The sequence below is a fragment of the Ruditapes philippinarum genome, unplaced genomic scaffold (genome assembly GCF_026571515.1).
Source record: "Ruditapes philippinarum isolate M1 unplaced genomic scaffold, ASM2657151v2 ctg476_1_1_1_1, whole genome shotgun sequence".
Classification (NCBI taxonomy): domain Eukaryota; kingdom Metazoa; phylum Mollusca; class Bivalvia; order Venerida; family Veneridae; genus Ruditapes; species Ruditapes philippinarum.
This window is the reverse complement of record NW_026858368.1, coordinates 368,610-384,472: the sequence shown is the minus strand read 5'-3', so window position 1 is coordinate 384,472 and position 15,863 is coordinate 368,610. Positions and strand designations below refer to the sequence as shown.

General features: G+C 32.8%; 1 protein-coding gene across 1 annotated transcript; it reads left to right on the top strand.

Moving 5' to 3' along the window:
- Window positions 1–10,000: 10,000 nt before the first annotated feature.
- Window positions 10,001–14,251, top strand: LOC132752972 (kremen protein 1-like). The gene is made up of 3 exons (XM_060743386.1): window positions 10,001–10,182; window positions 13,157–13,293; window positions 14,105–14,251. Exons 1-3 carry the CDS (start codon window positions 10,059–10,061, stop codon window positions 14,249–14,251), a joined length of 408 nt encoding a protein of 135 aa, XP_060599369.1. The 5' UTR covers window positions 10,001–10,058.
- Window positions 14,252–15,863: the final 1,612 nt, after the last annotated feature.

Genomic DNA, 15,863 nt, shown 5'->3' with positions numbered 1-15,863 from the left:
TGTTTTCACGAAAATACAGAAACTGGATTTTTTGACACATCGCGTAATAAGTGACTTCAGAGTGAATTTTACCATCGACGATATCATTCAATCAAAAACGGTCTACAAAGTTTTTAAAAACACGTACGGTTTTTCAGGAATTTCTTTGTAATTTTAAACATGTTAAATGTTCAATCCTCGTTTGTTGAATTTGAAAAATAATGTTTTATTGTGATTTTATATGTCTAAATGCTTGATATATAATATTTTCATTGTAATTTCAAATGTTCAATCGTTGTGTGTTTAATCAAATTAAGAATGTGATAAAATGTGATATTGTCTTTATATTTCGTTGGTTTTCTTATACATTTAAAATGGCGAGTGGATAAACAAATATTCACTTACACATATTCACAAGTTTAAACTGTAGGTAGTCGGTTTCACAAGAAAAAAATGATACGTATATACATTAATGAATAAAAATAGACATTCGATAAACTCTTCAAGAAAACTTTGTTTAGACAAAACTTTATGTTTCCCGGGAACAGTGCCTTTCGGAATGCCCAATTCAATATTTAAATGAGGTTTATACATTATGACACGTGTGCATGCATTTACAATTTAATAAAGGTTTTAGATTAACACAATACAGTCAATAAAAAAACTGTGTCTAGAAAAAAACATCATATCAATTCTTGTCTATTGAACGAAGAAGCGTTATCGTACCGCCCCCTCCACCCATGTTTAATTAAACCATAATTCTATACATTTATACTATAATGAAACATAAAGTGAATCAAGCGTGTTTCGTATCCTTTTATGTTATTCTCATTTTGCTCGTGTTAACTTTACAAAAAAACAAAAACCCCTCCCCCGTTTAATTAATAATTTATCATCGGAACATCTAAAACGCGAGTTTTACAAATGTTTTCCGGAAACCATTTACATTCATTTGCATAATTTTTATGTATATTTATTTTTATTATAAACGAATAACGTTCTTGTTTGTTTGTTTCTTTTGTTATTTTTATTTTAATTTTTTTTTTAAATATAAAAAGCATGTTAAGCTTTCATTTGTTTACTTATCAAAATAGAAGAACTGGTATATAATACCATTTTTAAAGAGAACATTTTAAACTATATAATACTAGTACATACTAGTTATTTATGAACAGGCGGCTGGTCCGCAGATAATTGTTTTAAATACAATGCGGGTGGTCAGATTCAGGTCCATCCCGTCACCATAAGGACCTCTCGCGTGTCCTTGGCAATGCCTTGGATAAACAAGAGGGCCACTATGTAAACAAGGCAGTATAGCCAGGAACGTCGGGGTCCTAAAAGGGCTAGATAGTTAGATCACAAATTAAAAAATTAGGACCCTTTCCAGTGAAATTAATTTGAATATCAAACATGTGCTTAAGGCAACATCCCTCTCGTCGGGTAACATTCTTCTAAAATTCGCGTTTTCGGAAGCATTCAATAAAGCACTTTACCCAAATTCAAGCTTTTGGGAGTGGAGTGCATTGTTAAAGGACTGCCTCAGGAACGCCTTTATGAGGTAGCTATTCACGGTATTCCGCTGGAGGAAGATCTGTCAGAATTCCAACACAAGTTAGAATATGACAGATCTGATGGGGCCTCGCTTGTGAGGGTTGACCGACTCCAGAATAAGCGAAGCAAGATTTTGGAGCGGTAAAGCTGACCTTCGCGGGGGTGCCCATCACTGTGAGCATCGCGGACGAGGATACAGAATTATTATATAGGACTGAGACCTATGTACACCCTCCAAAACGCTGTTTTCTTTGCCAGGGATACATTTCTAAATCACGTAAAAATAAAAATACTTGTGGCCGGTGCGCTTGGGGTCACAACACTAGATCCTGTACCTCAGATTTTATACAATGCTCCAACTGTGTGGAAAAACACGTTGGGGGGGATGGGGTACCCAATAAGTTCCCAAATAAATCAAATAGTTGGGGGTTGGGACTTCCTCCCCAACATACCACAGCAAAGAAGACTCAATCATAACTTCAGGCAGGGATTCGAACTTGATGACCGTAACCAAAAACCCCAGTTTGAGGCAAATATACTTCTACCCTTAACAATGGGGCCCTCTGCGGGGACAGAGAACACTTCATCTCTCATGGAGGATCCAAACATGAGTGATTATGGAGTGTTCAATGTCACCGAGGAGGACTCCATAGTCTCAGTCCACACATCTTGTATGAACAGCCCATCGGTCACCGCGATGAGCTATAACAACCTTCCTCTTTCGGGCCTCTGTGAAATTGATGTCACACCCCTTAAGAGTCAGTTGCGGATGCCGCCAAATGTCAACAAATCATCCCAAATGTCTTTAACCCCTCCACCTAAGGTTAAACAAGAAAAAAATCAGGTTAAATATGATGGTAGGGCCGAAAATATAAAAATTAATTGTTTGACCCTACTAATTAAAAATATTATAAACAACAAAAATCAACCGGCCAAGAACAAGTTAGAGATTTTTATCAAAAATACTTTTTAACACAATTAGGCCTAAAACCTGTTACAGACAAATGCGGCATAAGAAGGTACACCGGAAGCTGACCTCCAGTGGAGCCGCCTTGATAGATGGGGGTTATAGAGATCCTGTCCCGGCATCCCCCCCCCCCACCATAAATAAAAATTAAGCCGGGAATCTATAAATCAAATGTGTGTGTCCCCCTTTGTAAGAAATAAATTAAATTCAGTCAAAAACAAAACAGCTCAACCATGTCTAGACAATTTAATATCATCTCATTTAATATACAAGAATTTAGTTGCCAAAACATGTAGAAATTAAACATTTACATATTAATTATACTGCAGAATAAATAAATAATTTACTTTCTACTGAACAAAAGAAGAAAATGAAATTAAACAATGGATGGTTAATCTTTTTTATGTATTGTGATTGTTCTCTGTTAATGACTTGCCATGTATGTATTGCCGTTTTTTACAAATGTTTATTGTTATATACCTTATGTTTGTATCATGTATGATGCACTGAGAGAGAAAAAAAAAGAATTTGATATATTACAAAGAATCAATCAATTAATGTAATGTTGTTGACGTTTGTGAGAGCATCTGCCTTAAAATCATTTATTGTGATATCATTGACAAAATAACACATACAATTTCATACTTTTAAGAAGAATTTACCAGATAAATTGATTGTGGTAATCTAATTTGAAATGGAAGAGTACGTTTTCGCTTGTTTCACGTCATCCTTTTATTCTGGCAATTTCCACATTAACATAGTTTAAGCTTCATTTTTAAAACGTTGTTCACTAGAACTGTGTTGGTGTGCCGTTAAACCATTTCACCTGGCAATATATTTCACTACATCATGACAGGCCAAAATCAACAATAAGTAATAAAGTAAGACACCCTGTTTATGCTATTTTGTTTGCAAAACTAATATAAATGTATATGGATTTTATAGGTTATTATTCTCTTTTCTGTTTCATTGTTAAAAGTCCAATTGATAAAGAGGTATGGCGAAAAAGAATTAATGTTCATTCGTAAGTCATGATTAATAAAGTGTACATTAAATTTCTATTCAAAATGTTTACATTATGTTATGTTGCTTTCCCATTCCTTACTGAATCATTCATTGTGATATTATCGACAAAATAGCACAATTTCATACTTTTTCTTAATAAGTTAACAAGATAGATTAAATTAATTATTGATTTTTAATTTGAAATTGTAGTGTACATTTTTCATTGTTTTACGGCTAAGATTTATACTGTCTTATACATCATGAACATACATTAAGCTTCATTTTGAAAACGTTAAATACTAGAACTGTTTGTTGGTGTGCCGTAAAACCAACAATCGACTATGAGGCCTTATATCATTCAGTTGATTTATAGTTGATGTTGGCATGTTTGTTTTGTTTTGTTTTGTTTGTTTGGATTTTACGGCACGTCAACACATAACTGGCCATATCGTGCCGAATGCTATAATAGGCTTAAACTATTATGTAAAACATTGTAAATGACAATAAAAATGAGCCAATTAGATCCTAGAATACAAGTTTATCTCTTTTAAATAATCAATTATGTTTTTTGATGGAATTGTATTAAAAAGTTCTTTGAGTGAATTTACAGAATAAAATCTATTACGGGCCTGTGAAAAATCATGACATTCAAGAAGAAAATGCTTGACGGTAAAATTTTCATTAAAACCTACACAGAAAGGGGCATTGTCATTTGTGAGGAGATAAGAGTGGGTAATTTTAGTGTGTCCAATTCGGCATCGAAGAAGAACTGTTTGATCACGGCGGTTTGACAGAGATAGAGATGGTGACATATCAAGAGATGGGTTTATATCGTGAAGTTTATTAAAAATGGCATTGTCCCAATTTGCTTTCCATTCAGATGATACGATACAGTGATGCCATGGAGCGGACATAAAATAACTTTTCCTTAATATCTAAATGTTGAATTCTGCTTTTACCTATGTTTAGGGGCGTTGACAGTAGCATCAAATTCACCTGAATATTTCAAAGAGAAGTTTCTAGCAGTTAAGGAAGATCATGAAGATTTTATACATATTTATACGGACGGTTCAAAAGAAGGTTGCAAAGTAGGTGCGGCTGTGTTTGAAAATAATTTTACATCTAGTATGAGGTTACCAGATAATGCATCAATTTTGACTGCTGAAGCAAAAGCTATCGATTCAGCATTGTCATACATAGCACAGCATACCCACGATAAATTTGTGATATTTTCTGACTTTCTGTTTTAATATCCATGAAAAATAAAAAATCTGACAATATCATGGTAAAGAAACTTCTTTTGCGATTTCATGATATACTTAAAACAAAATATGTTAAATTATATTGGATTCCAAGCCATGTAGGAATACGAGGAAATGAAAAAGTAGATGCTTTAGCTAAACAATCATTAAATTTTCAAAAAACTGATTGATTGTTACCTGCTTGTGATTTTAGACCGGCTATAAATAAACTCGTATCATCTGAATGGAAAGCAAATTGGGACAATGCCGTTTTTAATAAACTTCACGATATAAACCCATCTCTTGATATGTCACCATCTCTATCTCTGTCAAATCGCCGTGATCAAACAGTTCTTCTTCGATGCCGAATCGGACACACTAAAATAACCAACTCTTGTCTCCTCACAAATGACAATGCCCCTTTCTGTGTAGGTTGTAATGAAACTTTTACCGTCAAGCATTTTCTTCTTGAATGTCATGATTTTTCACAGGCCCGTAATAGATTTTATTCTGTAAATTCACTCAAAGAACTTTTTAATACAATTCCATCAAAAAACATAATTGATTATTTAAAAGAATTAAACTTGTATTCTAGGATCTAATTGGCTTATTTTTATTGTCATTTACAATGTTTTACATAATATTTTAAGCCTATTATAGCATTCGGCACGATATGGCCAGTTATGTGTTGACGTGCCGTAAAAATCCAAACAAACAAACAAAGTTGACAGTAGCTTGCACTTTCCAACAAGCTCAATCAAACCGAGCCTACACCATTTTTCAATTTTGTCGTTATGTGCGTTACTTAGAAATTCTTGACCGTCTCTGTGGTCGAGGGGTTAGAGTCGATGACTTCTAATCCAGTTACCTCTCTGGCGTGGGTTCGATCCCCGGGAGATGCTTTGGTAGTTTAGCACGGGGGAAGGTTGTCTAGTACTGGTGTAACTCTCCAGGAACGATGGTTAGGAAACTACCCGCCTATATGACTGAAATACTGTTGGAAAAGGGCGTAGAATGAAACAAACAAACAAAATTAGAAATTCTTTATTTCTCCTTATTTTAAAACTTCTTGCACATCGACCTTAACCGATCGATGATTACCTATACAAAACTATGATTCCCTAGCACCGCCTTAAGCATATTTTTATAACGCATTATTCATTGTTACAAATTGCATCATGATTTATACTGTTGCAAATGCAATTGCAATCAAACTAATGCTGACTGTCAGTCACTTAGTTTCTAAATTTACAGACAAATCATACGTCTCCTACAGTCCTGTAGTACTTCCAACTTCAAATAGTTTCATAAACCATCCTCTGGTAGTGAATCATTCTTCTGGCTAAAAGGAAGTATTAATTTTCAATTACCTTGTTTAAGGCCCATTGTGCCTCAGAAATGCGTTCATTTTAACTTCTCAAATTTTTTTTGATCATGTGTCTCACACAACAACATCCAATAATAACTCTTTCCAGGGTCATTGAAAAATGATTTCTGATACTATATACTTTCAACTTATTATTTCTGTATAACAGACCTTCCATTAAAGACCAATACACTTGAGTCATTTTTGATGACTAATATTAACATTTGAAAAACTATAACTGGCTAATCTTCAAATGTTACCATTTTTGAAATCCATATCAAATGAAAAATGCTTTCATTAATCAATATCGGATAAAGGACTTAATTAAATTAAAATTGTTCTAAATTGTTGATTTTCAACAATGAAATGCAATTTAGGATGTCTACTGACGTTCTGTTGGAAAGAAAAACACAATATCAAGCACCGCTGACTATTTATTTAACGCAGATAATAATCATTATGGCTATTTGTCAATAGAAAGACACACTTTGCGCAATTATGAAGCAATAAAGCATGGCATTTGATAAGTTTATTCTCAGTGCAAGAACAATGGCAATCGGTATGATTTCGTGCAGTGCATGTTTGGTTTTAGTCTGTTCAAACTAAACTGATCTCTTTTACTACCATATATCTTTTGTAGACGTTAATTGAATTCTGAGATCACAAACTAAATTACACCACAAAACAAACATTGTAACTACTTAATCATGATATTTGTACGGTAGCACAAAGGTGACATTTGTGAGTTTTTATTTATCTCGTGCACACGAGATCACGAGTTAGTCAGTCCTAGAGCACATGTCTAGTTAACAAGGAAAATTAATATATACATGTAAAGTGTCATCTGATTTGCTTAATTTCTCGTGGTCATGACAAAGTATCTCACGCGCACGACATAATAAACTCGATGTCACGTGTAGCCTAAGTCGTGGCCGCGAGACAATTCAGTCGTGCACACGAGGAACTATATTGTGGCCACGAAATACTAAATACAAAGTATCTCGTGCGAACCACTTAAGTAGCTCGTGGCCACGATATAGTTATATCTGGCCACGACATAGTATCTCGTATACTCGTGATAAATAAACGCACGCACACACACATACACATCACCTCTGTGTCACCGTATATTTACATATTAATGTTTTGAAAAGAAGCAGTTTGTTTGTTTCGTTTATTGACATTTTCCCAAATGCGTTGCTATGCATGTATTTCTTTTACCATTGATGACGTTTCAAGATAAGTCAGTTATAACATAATGTCGGCTCGTTTAGAGAAACGCCCAGATCTGAATAACTCAATATGAAGTCAATACAATATCAAGTTTAAACTTTATAAATATGTTTTTATTTAGTACAAATGTAAGATGTAAGTTTCTATAAAGCAGATGTTTAAACAGTGTCTTTAACAATTTCACAAGTCTTAAACAAATAAGTAAAGTACGTAGCATGATTTGATGTCAACTGCGTATTTAGCATAATTTAACCTGAGTGAGTGCGTATTCTTGAATCAAAACGACAATTCCGAATGTAATATTTGGCTTACTTTATATAGAGCTTTTAACTTACGTCAAATATTTATTAAGCTATAATTCATGACTGAAATATGCCTTTCCGGACAGTAAGAACTTATGTTTACTCGCCTATCGGTACGATACCCGCTTATGTGATGAATTAACTAAATTGGAATGTTTTATTGACATATCTTACTCGCGTATCCGATGACAGTTTACTTAAGCTTATCATTATTAATATCCGCCAATTAACTAGCGATGTTCTGTTGTTTACCTTAGGGTTAATTACCGACCGATAACCGTTATCCTACAGAAATATGAATTATTAACGACTGCAAGTAAAAAAATAATAAATAAAAAGTTAAGTCATTCATATAGTATTCCACTTCAGTGCTGTTAGTGATTCCGAAAATGGCAAGAGAGGAAATGATTTTAATTTATTTTACAATTCTGTTATCTGTGTATGTTAATTTACTTACAATATTTGGAGCAAATGGTATAGTACATTATAAAATTACAAGTCATCATACATGTTTATCGTCTAATACTATATTATATAATGTCAATGGAATCTCTATTCAACAATGTGTGGAGGATTGTGCGATACTTCCAAAATGTTCAGCTGTCAACTACAAACGGCTTTATAAACTATGTGAACTGCATTCAGTTCTGCACGAAAATCGCGTGGCTCGTTCCGGTGAATCTTGTTTGTATATAAAAAGATCCGATATACATAGTGAAAAGGTGAGTGAAGTTAAGGAAATCATAAATTCTGTTAATTGACCTTAAACTTACCTGATTTTTTGATTTACCAAGTTTCTTTTGGGTAACTGACCATTTCCAAAACACGGGAAGATTAAGATAAAAACCTTAATGAATTAGTAAAGAACACTGGCCGCGGTACCTGGTCAAGCTGCAAGGACTAGACTGATTCCGCATTGTTGGTAAATGATTATTCTGAATAGGGCAAATTGCATCTCAAACATTAATTTATAACAGTTTCCATAATTTATATTCGAGGTTATATGCAGTCATCAGTAAATTTTCATCTATCCTTCAGAGTATTCTTACTAAATTAGAATATTGTTATTAAATTACAAACATTGAATTTGTTATAAGAACAAAATGAAAAGCTAGTTTTAAGTATTTTTTGCATTTGAAGTCCTCTACTGTCGGATGTCAAACTTGTGAAGATGAAAACTGTGGAACTAAGCAGTGTGATTCAAAATGTAAGTTTAAATACAGTTACCTTAAAGCGAATCTTGCTTCAAAATATTTCCATTTGCATTTAACTATTATCACTGATAATTGTTTTCATGTTGTAACCTCACTATGGCTTCGAGAGAGATTCGTTAAAGGCGAATTAAAATATTTTCTTTAAAGGCACATTAAGTCTCGTTTTTTTGTTGTTTTTTTAATTATCTTAAGTCTGTTGAAGTTGCAGGCATGCTTTTCATAATATAAGAATTTAAGATTGTTATCATGCGAAGTAAATAGAAAATAGCGCTGAATGTGAATTTTTTTTGACAAAAAAGCAAGCTGTTAACAAAGTGGCATTTTGGTTTCCATTCAAGATATCACATCACTACTATAACTGTACTAATTGCCAAAATGCAAAAGAAGAAAAAGATGGCCAAACTTGATGACTAATAATTAACTATTTGAACACCGAGAATATAGAGCATAAATAATTTAAGAATAAACATATTTGCATCTTCGAAACTCAATGGGTCTGTAACTATCTTACAAATAACCAAGTAGATGTATTTTCAAGTATTTAGATGTTGCTTTTTTGATTACATATCGACCCAATAAACTCGAGCCTGAGGTTGATGTAATGGGTTTTGATTATCTGAAACTTGATTTGTTAGAAATCTGGAGGTTTGATCCATTTTGAAATACACGAAAATAAAAGACATATCTATTAATTCACCAACTTTCAAACAGAGTATGTTTGTAAATAAAAGAAAAATATTCATAAATAACGCTCAAAACGACAAAATTGAAAATGTGGCAAGCTGTGTTTGATTGAGGCAGTTCATGTAAAACCTTCAAGGAAACATTAAGTAACATCTTAAGAAAGACTTGCTGATTACTCATTGTTCATAGATTTGCATTCTTCCCCTCCCCCCCCAAAAAAAAGAGAAATAGTTATTTAATAATAATTAGGACTTATCTGCTGTTGTTATATACGCATGCATATCTTAATATTTAAGGGATTTTAAATCGTTTCATTCTTGAAAATATGTCCGTGCATTTTACGTCAAAGATAGTTTCAATAAAATTCTAAATAATTATCATGTACATAGTAATTATGGTAACAATCTATGCGATTTAAGATATTAATATTGCAATGAAAAATTTTGCATGTCTTTATTTTGGCTTGTTTTAGTTTGTGATGCTTTTGAAATAAAGGATGGTTCCTTTCTTGGCAATATGAAGGTGGTTGGTTCACGAGTAAAAATCACGTGTCACAAATATTTCAAGGAAGTGTCAGGAAAGATGCATTCGGTCTGTCAGAGAAATGGGTCATGGTCACACTATCCGAGTTGCATTCCAAGTAACTATTTTACAATTATATTCCTTTTCATGATATACTGTGCCAAATGTTGATATTTGAAAGTATTGATAATTGCTATACGGTCTTTTTCCGAATATAAAATGAGCATGTATTGACTTCACACAAAGTAGATATGTATGCCTTAACAGTAAGTGGACACACTGTGATTGTACTGTATCATAAAGAAATTGGATATTTGTAAAGTGAAGGACCAGCTTGCCTTAAAAAATATTCAATTAAGAAATAATATCGGTCTTAGCGGTGATTATCAGCTATTTAACACCGGTTTGGAGTTTTTGATGCGTATGAAATGACCACGAGTGGTTAATGTTTTCGCAATAAAACGACATGTTTTCATCAGTGCCCCATGTATCATTTTTTGTACGAAATGACGTCAGCTTTTATGAATGAGTTGTGTGCTTGGGTTGACTTCATTACGCTGCTTACGGATAATCGCCGTTTTGTCAAAATATTTATTAACTAATATGGAGCAAATATGTGGCGTCAGTGTATGAGATATTTATTTCGGTATTGTATGAAAGAAAATATTATAAGAACTGAAAATATAAATAAAAAATGCTTTTTATTGTTGCTTAAAAAGGCTTTGTTAACCATATAATCGAATTTGAAAACAAAACAGCCAAATACAAGTAGTCCCTTATCAATGCTAATTGTCACTTTAACACCGGCTTTTAGCTCACAAGAACCGAAGGTTCAGGGTGAGCTATAATTATCAAAGGGGATGCTCTGGCGTCCATCGTCATGCGTCAACAATCGTCTTCTTCTCTTAAACTGCTGGGAAGATTTACTTCAAATTTGGTCTGTAGCATCCTTGTGACACTCACACTTGATTTTGCTCATATCATTTAAATTGGCCTCTTAATGGGGTAACAGAGTTAAAAATAGAAAAAAAACGTTGAAACATCTTCTACTACAGAACTAATTGATGGATGTTCACCATGTCTGTAGCATTCTTAGGAAGTCTTTTATCAAGTTTGCTTATATAAATTTGATTGGTCTCTCTTAGGGGTCTCTATGGCAAAAAATAGAAAAACCTTTAAACATCTTCTTCTATAGAACTTATAAATGGATGAACTTTTTCTGTAACATTTTTGGGTAGTCTTTTATCAGGTTTGCTCATATTAATTTGATTGGCCCCTTTAAGGGGCCGCTAAAGCTAAATATAGTAATACATTAAAACGTCTGTTTCTACAGATCTAATTGATGGATGATCACCAAATTTTGTCTGTAACATGCTTGGATAGTATTTTATCAAGTTTGCACATAGTAATTTGATTGGCCTCTTTAAGGGGCCGTGAAAGCTTAAATAGAAAAACCTTTATACATATTCTACTACAGAACTTAATGATGGATTATCACCAAACTTTGTCTGTATCTTAGGTACACTTTTAACAAGTTTGCTCATATAGTCATTTGATTTGCCCTTTTAAGGGGCCGACCCAAACCTGGTTCGCAAGCTTAAAAAAGACATGAGCAAATAAAGCTTGTGGAAAGCTTAGAATTGCTACCTCGCGACAAGCTTGCACGCTTTAGATTTTAAAGGCACTTCAAGCTTGCTTCAAGTGAGTTGCAATCTTGCGGCAAACTAGTTGCAACATTTCTAGTTGTGCATAGAATCTTGATTTTTACGCTGATAGTTTTTGCACAGTTATGGCAAATAAATGGTACATTTTTGAAAAAAAAAATACTAGTAAGATTGTCCGCACTTCATCACCAAAACTGTTGGGGGATTTTAGTGAAACTTCACAGGATTGTTTGTCACCAAGACTAATTGTACTCTCTTTATTTTCCGCTTTTTTGACACAGTTATTGCCCTTAAATAGTCTTTTTGTTAGTTAATAAGCTTGTCCACGGCACATTTCCAAAAACTGCTGGAAAGGTTTCAGTTAAATTTCACAGGACTGTTTGTCACTTTGGGGATTTCAGTGAAACTTCAAAAAAATGTTTACCACCAAGCCTAATTGTGCATAGTTTCTTGAGTTTATGTTTGATTTCTTTTTTGAAGAGATATGGCCCCTTAATTTGTCATTTGTTTAGTATAATAATTTTCTCCACTCTGCATCTCCAAAACCACCTGAGGATTTTCACTGAAACTTTACAGTATTACGTGTCACCACGATTTTGCTTTTTATTATTTTTGGCACAGTTATGGTCCGACTCTTAATGGGTTATAAGCTTGCCCGCCGAAATGTTCAGTTTACAAGTAACAGTCCACGGCTGAGGAATGGGGAAATTTCAGTAAAAGTTAACAGAATTTGTTTGTCGACATTTATGCATAGTATCTTAATTTTCTAAATAATTGTTCGGGGCGGGGAAGGGGGACAGTTATGACCCCTAAATGGTTAATTTTCGGGTGAAGTAGGCGCTTTATCTCCAAAACCGCTGGCGGTGGGAGATTTTAGTGAAACCTCATAGAATTGTTTGCCACGAAACCTATTGGTGCATAATATCTTATTTTTTTTCAGTAAATTAACTTTGTCCATCCTTCATCTCTCAAACCACTTGGAAAAATTCAGTGAGTATTTATAAAATTGTTTGCATGGTGTCATGATTTTCAAAGTCTAGTTGTGCATTGTGCATGAAATCCTGCAAAATGTTTCTTGCACAGTTATGGAACTTGATGATAAATTGTTTTTGTGAAATTTGTTATGATTTTTTCTCCTTCACTTCTAATGAAATTTCAGTGAAATTTTAGGAAAATGTTTATCAAAAGCGTTCGAGCGTATATAAGCGGTATTTTGACACATTTTTGTGTTTTTAGGTCAACGCTTTCTTTTGTGGATATGGGTCCCTTTAGTGACAGCTCTTGTTTTCTCTTAAATTTATTATCTTTAATAAACGCTTGTTTTTTTTGTTTTGTTTTTGTTTTTTGTTTTTTCCTAGTTTCCTTAACGTTATGAAAGTTCATTATCCTTTATTATTTACATTTTATGTAGTAATACTCTGATTACAGATTTCAAATACATCGGTTGCTTTGAAGATCGACCAGACAGAATTCTATACGAAAGAGATATTAGGCCGCCATTATTAACAACAGACTTGTGTATCAGAATGTGTATTGAATATGATCATAAATATGCATTAACAGAGGTAATTTATGAATATGTAGGGACGATTGTTTTAACACGTTATATATTTTCCGGATAGTGTTTTTATGTTGGATACAGGCCAAATATAAATCTTTTATCGTTTATTTCTAAGTTAGTAGGCGAGTGAATGAGTGCGTATGTGCGTGAGTGAGTGAGTGCGCGTGTGTGGAGGGGGTCCTTAATACCTATACCCCATCACATATATATTAGACAACCAGCAACTTCTTTGGCATTCAATTTCATTCACAATTGCAACTAAAACACAAATAAATGAATTGGCATGGTCAAACCAATAGTTCATTTCAAAAGTTAATATGATAAATAGAGAGTTGTGGATTAGTTAGCAGTTAGTTTAACAAAATTGTATGTTGATTTAATTGCCGAGGGATAGTCAAAATCATTGGTTAAAGAGTGTACATATAAAGCTATATTTTTGCTACCAGAAATTTACAAACTTTTGTTTGAATTGTGCAAAAGAACAATTCAAATATTTCTTATGAATGAGATATATTGGTATATATTTGCTTTTCAGTGAATGGCGAAAGCACAAAATCATTGCTAATAAAAATAACACTATAATATTTAGTTTCCGAACATTTATTCTGTTTACATACAGTTTTCATATTACTTTTGTGTTAAATAATATAAACATTCTATATTACACTTCTTTCAAAAAGCGACCAAATCATTATTGAAACAGCATAAATTTACCGTTTTTAAATTTCATAAAATATTTCATACGTGATACTATCTTGACACCATTAAAAATTAATTAATTCATGAATTGCTATGTTTGATTTACTTGTATATAGGCCGGTTATGCGTGTTTCTGTGGTGACACGTTGAAAAACTACCCTCAACAACCGGAGAATGAATGCAACATGCCATGTCAAGGGAATCAAAGTGAAATGTGTGGGGGTTCGTGGAGAGGTTCCCTATACAGACATCTTATCATTTAAACAGACTAAATATTTTGTAAAAAAAACGCTATTAGATGTATAAAAATGATAATTGATAATGTTTGGAGAAAGGTGCCTTGCCGTGTATTATTTCAGATACGAAGAGAATAGAGTAGAATCACCGACTTTCCGTAAGCTAGCTGGATGACACATGTTTGGGATAAAATATAAAAAATACCTAAAATATAAAAGTGTGCCCAACTTTTGTTACATGTACCGATACATTCCGAAAAATGTTCATAGAAATGTATATAGGTTGCGTGGGTTATTGATGGGTAAACTTGAATCACAAAATTGCCTTAGAAATCATTGCTTTTTAAAATCCTCTGTATTATATATTTACTAATGTATGTTCAACTAACACTTGAAACTTTTGATCTTTTTCGCCTTGAACGCTTGGTTAAAGACTTTGTAATCAAATGAAAATCACAATGCAGAAAAAGTGCTTTTTTATGTCGCTGTTCGGGCATATATAAACAAGACAAAAATCATTCTGTTATAAAATTCTAGGTTTCATACAATGTCGTAAGGAATGAAAGGAAAATCCATTCATATGAAGTAACTAGGTCAACAGTTAACATGTATTCTTTTTACCCTTAAAACAGTAGTTTACAAGAAAAGCATTGATGCTAAGCATCAAAGGGCGTCCAATCAAGAAATGCAGCAAGTGAAGATGAACTAGTAGATATATAATGACAAGATATTCTTATAAACTACCAGAAATGTATATCACTTATGAATGAGGGGACGAAAGACATTGTTCATTATGAACTTTGATTGGCATGCTAGAGATTACAATATTACTTGTTATTTCTTTATGATCGTGGTTATTAATAGCAACGGATTTACATGTATACAATCATTTATAATCCATATGTGTAACACATGATCAACACGTACCACACCTTTGTAATTGTCCCTTATTATGTAATCGCTATTAGCGAAGACCCCCTCTCAAGGTATCTGTTCACACTTAATAAAAATATGACACTGGTTATATTACCATGTTGATCATGTTGAACATAATTGTTTATTATACAATAATTGTAATATCTATTAATTTAAATAAAAAAATAAAACTTTTATGAATATTAATTGTTTTCTTTTCTTTTTTTGTGTTTTATGTGCTATATTAATACTGAGTTTTTATGTTTAGTACTCTTTTTTCTTAAAATTGTAAATAAATCTTAAGAATTCAATGGTCATATTGACCAACGATTGTAAGTCAAAACTTAACTGGAAAAAGTCAGTAAATTATGGTTTATCTTTCAATATATAATATTGTTTATTCTTAAACCATGTACATGTACATTTGTATTTTTCTTTATCATTTTTTGAATTATCAATCAATTGAATAATTCATAAAATCTAATTTGTACCTTTAAATAATTCCTCGGCATCTTTACTAAACACGGATAACAAATTAAATAAAATGTTTCAAATTTGATAATGTCATATTCATACCATAAAAATGTATCTTTTTCGCAATTATTGTACATATTTATTGTTTTTATATCATATAGATAAAATGAAACATGCTATTGTTGTTGTTGTTGGTTTTTTTTTTAATTGTAACGATATCAAACATCTACTCCAAAGACAACTAACGTGT